We start from the raw sequence: 8,251 nt of genomic DNA, 5'->3' as shown, positions 1-8,251 counted from the left end.
GCTTCTTGTGACTTGGCCAACGTTAATGATAAAGTTGAATGTCACTAACGTTGGCATCCCCTTTTCTTCTTAACGTTAGAGGCCACGTTAACTACGTTAACGTGGCAACTAACGTGGCCACTTATGAGTTTGGTCCAACGTTAGTGATAATGTTAAGTGTCACTAACGTTGGGGCTTTCCTTCCTTCCACGTTAGTGCCCACATTAGTGTAACTAACGTAGCCACTAACGTGGCTCCTCTCTTCTTCTTTTGGCCTGAAGTCAATCAAACAAAGTGCATCAAAGTCATGCTCTTAATCATGGGATCATGCATCATCCAATTTATCATATAATTCATGCAAAATTCTCATGAAATCATGTAAAGTGCACAATGTATGCTTGAATCAAGATGTAGATGAATATCTACCCAAAACTAGCTTATTTCCTAAGAAAATGCATGAAACTACCTTAAAAACAGTAAGAAAAGGTCAGTGAAACTGGCCAAGATGCCCTGGCATCATTCTTCTACCAAACCTTCTATCATATCCACTATCATGTAGTTCTCTTTCTCAGGGGGACGTTGCATTGATTTGAAAACATTGATAACCATTTGCTCATTGTGCACCCTGAAGATCATTTCTCCCTTTTCTACATCAATAATAGCTCTTACTGTGGCTAGGAATGGCCTTTCCAGGATAATTGAGTTATTTCCCTCCTCTTCTGTGTCCAAGATCACAAAGTCTACAAGGAAGATAAACTCTCTAACCTTCACTAATAGATTTTTCATAATTCCATTGGGTGTCTTGATTGATCTATCTGCCATTACAAGTGACATCCTGGTAGGTTTGATTTCTTCTATGGCAAGCTTTCTCATCATTGAGAGGGGCATCAAGTTGATGCTAGCACCTAGATCACAGAGAGCTTTCTCTAATGTCATCTTGCCTATGGTGCATGAAACTACAAAACTCCCTAGATCTTTAAGCTTTGGTGGAATAGCCCTTTGAATTATTGCACTACACTCTTCAGTGAGCATAATGGTTTCCTTCTCATGCCAGCTTCTTTTTTTGTTGATGAGCTCCTTCAAAAACATGGCATATAGAGGCATATTCTCTAATGCTTCAGCAAAGTGGAATGTTAATTTCTAGCTTTTTAAAGACCTCAAGGAACTTGGGGAATTGTTGATCCTTGAGTTCTTTTTGTAGTCTTTGAGGATATGACAGAGGAGGTGTGTATGCCTTCACCACCTTCCTTTGTTCTTGTGATTATTCTTTCATTACTTGCTTCACTTTTCTTAAAGCTTGTAGCTGCTCATCTTTCTCTTTAAGATTCTCTTGGTCATATTTGTTTTCTTCCTTGTTATTGGCTTCATCTTTCTTGCTGATGGTCTTGTCATTGTCCATAGGCATCTTGTCAGTTTTCTTGTCTTTCACCAAGGATCATCCACTCCTTAATTGAATAGTTTTGCATTCTTCTTTGGTGTTTGGAATGGTATCACTTGGGAGTGAGCTGCTTGGTCTTTCAATCACTGCTTGCTTGGACAATTGACCAATTTGCCTTTCTAGACGTCTCATTGAGGCTTCATGATTCTTGCTGGTCATCTCTTGATGTTTCATCATTTTTTCCATTAGTATCTCCAAATTTGAGATCTTTTGAACATCTTGTGGTATCTGTGGCTGATTATGGGATGTTAAGGGTGGATGATAGTTGTTTTAGTTAGTGGCTGGGTTATTGGGTGGATAGTAGTTGGGTTGGGATTGGTTATTTTGTGGTTTCCTGTATGGGTTTTGGTTAGTTTGCTGATGGTTTTGATGGTTTGTGTTTCTTGAGTTGTTTTGGTTTGAGTTCCTCTGCCAAGAGTGTTGGTTTTGGTTGTCTCCCCATCTTAGATTGGGATGGTTTTTCCAAGAGGAGTTGTATGTGTCTCCATGGAATTTATTCTGGCTGGATCCTTGGTTGTGCATGTAGTTCACTTGTTCGTGCTGCTGATCTTCTTGGTTTTCTTCATTTTGCCCCATGTGGGTGATAGTTGACTTGTATTCGCTGCTGCAATTTGGAGGCTATCAATCCTCTTTGCCATCATCTCCATCTATTGTTGGATTTGTTGGTGCATCACCTTGTTTTGAGCTAGAATAGTGTCCACTCCTTCAAGCTCCAATACACCTTTCCTTTGAGCTGGTTGGTGTTGCCTCTGATGACCATAGAAGTATTGGTTGTTTGTTATAGTGTCAATGAGATTTTGAGCTTCCTCAGCTGTCTTCATGAGTTGTAGTGACCCTCCTGCTGAGTAGCCAAGTGCCTCTTGAGCTCTCAATGTCAGTCCTTCATAGAAGTTTTGATGTTTATCCCATTCATTGAACATATCTAGTGGACACTTCCTGAGTAAAGCTTTGTACCTCTCTCATGCCTCGTACAATGACTCTCCATCCATCTGAGTGAATGTTTGGACCTCTATTTTGAGTCTGATGATCCTTTGGGGAGGATAGAACTTGGCTAAGAATTTGTTCACTAGATCTTCCCAATTGATGATGCTATTTCTTAGAAATGACTCCAACCATTGAGTAGCTTTGTCTCTCAGGGAAAATGGAAAGAACAACAACTTGTAAATGTCAGGATGCAGGCCATTGGTTTTCACAGTGTCATATATCCTCAGAAAAGTGGATAAGTGTTGGTCTGGATCTTCAAGTGGGCTTTCTCCATAGGAACAATTGTTTTGCATGAGAGTTGTGAGTTGAGGCTTCAATTCAAAATTGTTTGCATTGACATTGGGAGTGAGGATGCTACTCCCACAGTGCCTTGGATTAGGAAAATTGTGTGAGGCTAGAAATCTCCTTTGAAGTTAGCCATTATCATTAGCCACTCCCTCTGGTGGATTAGGAGCATTTCCTTCCATTTTCTGGTTCTCTTCCTCTGATTCCTCTCTACCAATAATTCTCTTTCCTCTGGCTTCTCTTCTTATTCTTCGAAGAGTTCTCTCATCAATGTAACCAGAGGTGGAGACCTCTCTCCTTGCTTCTATCATACAACCAAAACAACAAGAAACACACAGAGCATTCTGTAGCTTGAGTGCAGTGAGAGTTAGTAGAGACAAAGTCTCAAATAGTTAGTGTGATTATCAAAAATAAATAAAAACACAAAAAAAGTGCTTAATCTAGACCACCACCTTACTTAATCATTGTCAATCTAAATCAATCCCCGACAACGGTGCCAAAAACTTGATGAGGGAAAATGATTCCAGACAAAACTCACCGGCAAGTGTACCGGGTCGCATCAAGTAGTAATTACTCACATGAGTAAGGTCGATCCCACAGGGATTGACGGATTGAGCAATTTTAGTTAGGTGATGAATTTAGTTAAGCAAACAGTTGATCACTACTAGAAATAGGACTTTTGGGACAAAAATTTCAAACAAAACTTATTCCGTCTAAAAGACTTGTTCATTTTGGACAAATTTAAGACAAATATTGAAAAACTTTTAGTGGAGACATTGGAATAATATATTCTGTCTTAAATTTGTCTAAATTTTGTCCCAAATTTTGGCACCAAATTTTTTTTGGATAGCGCCAAAATTTTCATACAGATTAGCAACACATTTTGGACAAAAACTATAATTTGTCCGTATTCCATCTGAATATGCGTAATAACTTCAGACAAATTTGGGACGTATTTTGAAAAATGTTAATTCTATCCCAAATTTGTCTATAATTAGTCTTAAATGCTTTTACTATACCTAACCCTTTGAAGTAGCTAAAACTTTTTCCCACAAATTTGGGACGAAAATAACATCATCTATAAATTCTATTTGAAAGTGCATCAGTTTTCAAACAAATTTCAAATGTTTGTTAAAAACTTTTAACATTTAGTATAAAAATATTGTTTATATTTTAAATTAGTCTATTATTTTTAAATTTATTCTTTTAATTATTTACGTTATAATAATTCAAAATTTAAGACAAAGTGATATAATTTTAATATTAAATAATTAAAATATGCATAGTTATTTCAATACCACTTATTATTTACTTTGCGCCAAAAATAAAAATTTTATCAAAACCGCCTTTTAGTATCAGGGATTTCAATTTTTGAGCGCCTTCTCCCTAATAGTATCACAACTAGGTTACCTTGCCAAAAACCAAACCTTTTTTCAGAACCATCTTTTGGTTTCACCATTTCAGGTTAGTTCTTCATCTCCTTCTCCCTCCTTTTGTGTGTGCTCTGCCTCTGATCTGTGATTGCCGATTGTGCTTCGTGCTCCTTCTGCGTGCTCTGCCTCTGCCTGTGCGCTGCCGCTCCTGCTATGCTGCTCGTGCTCTGTCTCCTGTCTTTGGTCTCAGACATCCACCACTCCAGGCTCCAATCTCGCACCTCAGACCACCTCCACCATCATCAATCGCACTCCCAGGTACCAGCCTTCACTTGCGAACAACTGCTCTGCCTTTTGCATGTGTTCACCTCCGCCGATCTCAGAACCCGCGCCCCTGCCAGCCTCAAACACCGCCCCTTCACTAGATTGTTCGTGCCTCCTCTTCTCTTTGTGCATCCTCTGTAAGGTTCAAATTTATTGTGAGTATATGAGCATGCCATCCTCAACTTAGATATTACATACATGCTACTGTCTCAGGGCTGCTTCCCTTTTTACAAAAGGTTAGGGTTTCTTCTTTCTGAGAGTTTCTTTTCTAACTCTTTGAAGTTTTACTCAGCCTTGTAAGGATTAGTGTTGATTTTCTTACTTTGATATTAAATGAACTGATATAGGATCCTTAGATTGTCATGTGGATTTTAGAATTAACATGAAATGGGGTATATATTGTAGTTTTACCTATTATTAAACAATGTTATTGTAACATTGTGATGATATAGCCTCTTATAAGTATTCCTATAGATCCTCCTAATTTAAAATTTTACTCACAATGGAGTAGGTTGTAATTATACAATATTCAAGGATAATTCAATGTATATGGTAAGTATAAAGTAAGGAGGATTTTTAGGCATACCAATTAGCAAGTTTGATTGTTTATTTTGTATTAAATAAAATCTATAAATAGATTCAGAGTGCAACTAAGACTAGCTTCTGCAAAATTTTTAAGATTTATATTTGTATATGATCTCATTTCTACATAGATTTCAGTGAGTGTCTTGTCATGATATCTATTTAAAGGGAAAAAACAATAGTACTTTGTTGGATGAAATAGAGAGATGATTCGAGTGTTGTTAATGAATGATATAGGAAAGTCATCTTAAGTTTAGGAAAAATTTTGCTATGCAGCTATAGGACCTAAGATCTTGTATGGAATTGAACGTATGAAAGGTCAATAGTGTAATAAGCTCAATGTTGTACAGGTTAGGATTTTGGAATGCATGAATGAATATACTATACGAGGAAGTGAATGTGATGAGAGGACTTATAGAAGCACTAGTAAGAACTAAGAAGAGTATAACTAAAAATCTAAAAGTGGCTTCATGGGCTTCATTTGATACATATAGTTCACTTCTCTTGGTAGAAAGTACTTTTATATATATTATGATAAAATCCTTTGAATTTGATGCTGATAGAATGTAAAGTAAGGACATTTTGGTTTCTAGGCAGTTATTATTTGATAGAATTTTATAGAATTTTGTGCTAAAATTTTGTTCATAACTAACCAACTTAAAAGTTATATTTTTTGATGTTGTAGGTTTCATTTTGCAGCTAACTATACTTATTCTAAATCTTTGCTCTTTTCTTTACCTGCAATTTATATGCTTGTGTGCTAGTATGAAACAGCTCAAGAATGTTATATATTAGAACTGAGTTCAATGCTTATATAGTTATGTCACCTATAAAGCCACTTATTATGCTTAGAATGTTATCTCTTTATGTTCTATTGGTTAGGTAGTGATTCCCGTGTTAGTTTCTAGTATGTTCAAATAAAGCCATATGATAAAAAGATATTTATGACTGGAATTTTGTTACTAAAACACCTAGTGTTGTATTATGTGATTATTTGATGTGATTGAGTTTGGTTTTTGACTATGAATTATAATTATCATTGATATTATTGTGATCAGGGTTTAAAGGTTAGATTTACTATGAATTATAATCTGCCCCTTTCACACATATAATATTATCTTTGCTATGAACGTCTTAAAATGCTCATGTGTACTTATATATTAGTAGTTTAGTACTAACGCATAGTAGCACTTTATTTTACATCCTAAATTTACATTCTTATTATTTTAATTCTTTCGATGATGTACATGTTACTGCAATTTAAATGCAATGTGTTACTAATCTTATAAATCTTTGTTGTTTTAGATATACCAGATGATTATACTATTTGGAACGAAGATGTGACAAAGGGGAAAAAGAAAGCTACTTTTGGTTTAGGTTCTTTTGGTTTAGATCTCTCTTTAAAATTGGATTCCAAAAATTGCTCAGAGACATCGAAAGACAATCTAAATATTGAGCAAGAACTTCACAATTGGAAAAAAAAGGCAAAGGAGCAAGATTAATGTCTGGAGTATATGTTTTTTCTGATTTAGATTAAGGAATTTTTAGTTGAATTAGTTAGTGCATTTTATTTTATTCATGATATTTGACCTTTTTAAAGGCTTTCTTTGTTTTAGTTTAAGTATTTTTTTCTTATTTTTGTTTGATTACATTTATGGACAAAAGTATTTTAATAATAAATATTTTTTAACTCTTTTATGGTAATTAATTTTTTCATGACTTTATTATGTGTTTATAATTTTGATGATGTAATATGAAAAAAATGATTATGATAGTCTTAATATAGAAAGTAGATCGAATACAATTAAATTTGTAGAAATTTGTGCAAAAATAATTTTTTTGTGTAAAATTTGTTTGAAATACGTAAATTCTTTTAAATTAAATTTGTCTGAAATTTAATTAAAAATAAATATTTGATTTTTCTAAAATTTGTTCGAAAAAAATTGTTATATTTGACTAAATTTGTTAGAAATTTGTCTGAAATAAAGTATATTTTTTGTTTGAAATTTTTCTAAAATAAAATATTTTTATGTTTGAAATTTGTCTGAAATATATTGTCTTTATCTTGCTAATCTGTCCAAAATCCGTCTAAAATACATCATAATAGTTAGGAATCTAGCAGATAAATGCCTATTCAAAATTTGTCACAAAATCACCTGAAAAAAATTTCGGACGAAATTTCAAACAAAATGTAAATTAACAACAAGCTTTTTGGGACAAAAAAAATTTGTCCCAATTTTGTTTGAAAGAAAAATTTTGTTTCTAATTTGTTCAAAATTTATTTCAATTTCGTCTCAAAATCCGTCCGAAACAGCCTTATTTCTAGTAGTAGATGATTTGAGTGAATTGTGATCAACAGAAGCTAAATTGCATGAAAATAAAAGGGAGAAGGGAAATTGACAGAAAAGTAAGGTGCAAAGAGTAAATTTCATGAAACTTAAAGTGCAAGAAAGTAAAAGAGCTGAAACTTAAAATGCTAGTAATGTAAATGACTGAAACTTAGATTGTAAGAAATGTAAATTGCTGAAGCTTAAATTGCAAGAAACTTAAATTGCTTGAAGAGTAAAGGTATTTGGGAGCTGGGATTCAGAATTCAACAGGAAAATGTAAAGTGCAATCAATTAGAGAAGTAGAAGATGAAGTTACAGAAGATCTAAACAGAAATGAAAAATTACTTGAAGCAATAAACAAAAAGAAAGCTCAGCTTAATTATGAAATATAAAAGAAAAATTGAAGATCTAAAAGGAGCAATGAGATTAGAACACAGATCTAGATTTTAATTACACCCTTGATCAATTAGAAAATAAATTGCAGAAGAAATGTAAATGACACAGCAAATGAAACTCAAATTGAATTCATCAATTCTCAGAATTATGCAGAAGAAGAACAAAGATAAATTTCAGATCAAGAATTGAAACAGAATTTATTTAATCCCAATCCAAAACACAAAACAGAAAGTAGAAGTTGCCGAAGCAAGAAGAATCAATTTGGTGAAGAAGTGGATCCAAGATGGCTTTTTATTAAAATTGGACCAAGGGCCACCTCCAATGGAGCGCTCAGTTTGGTAAGGAAACGTAGCGCTACCTTGCTTTTTATTTTCCTTGTGCCAGGCCTCCCAGTGTAGCGCTCAGTGAAGAGTTTTAACGTAACGCTACACTTAGTGCATTTGTTTCCCTTTTCGAGCCCTGGCCGTCCAATTTCGGTAGCAATTTTCTCATGCCAATAGCGCTCGGTGAGGTGAACCAACGTAGAGACCTTTCTATGCGTGTGTGCCCCTCTTCGAACC

At 34.4% G+C, this 8,251-nt stretch overlaps 1 protein-coding gene across 1 annotated transcript; it reads right to left on the bottom strand.

Moving 5' to 3' along the window:
• Window positions 1–495: 495 nt before the first annotated feature.
• LOC107470002 (uncharacterized) lies at window positions 496–1,384 on the bottom strand. Its single transcript, XM_016089389.1, has 2 exons — window positions 1,256–1,384; window positions 496–1,056 (listed from the first exon to the last, which is right to left on the bottom strand). The coding sequence occupies exons 1-2, from the start codon at window positions 1,382–1,384 to the stop codon at window positions 496–498; spliced, it is 690 nt and encodes a 229-aa protein (XP_015944875.1).
• Window positions 1,385–8,251: the final 6,867 nt, after the last annotated feature.

Source organism: Arachis duranensis, chromosome 10 (genome assembly GCF_000817695.3).
Source record: "Arachis duranensis cultivar V14167 chromosome 10, aradu.V14167.gnm2.J7QH, whole genome shotgun sequence".
Classification (NCBI taxonomy): Eukaryota; Viridiplantae; Streptophyta; class Magnoliopsida; order Fabales; family Fabaceae; genus Arachis; species Arachis duranensis.
Note: the sequence above shows the minus strand (reverse complement) of the source record. Positions and strands in the feature narration are given on the sequence as shown.

Bases quoted from the DNA above. Each gene is read 5' to 3' on its own strand.
- LOC107470002 (XM_016089389.1), bottom strand. From the start codon at position 1,384: ATGCCTATGGACAATGACAAGACCATCAGCAAGAAAGATGAAGCCAAT. The intron at 1,057-1,255 runs GTAATGAAAGAA...ATGTTTTTGAAG, and splicing joins CTTTAAGAAAAGTGAAGCAA to GAGCTCATCAACAAAAAAAG.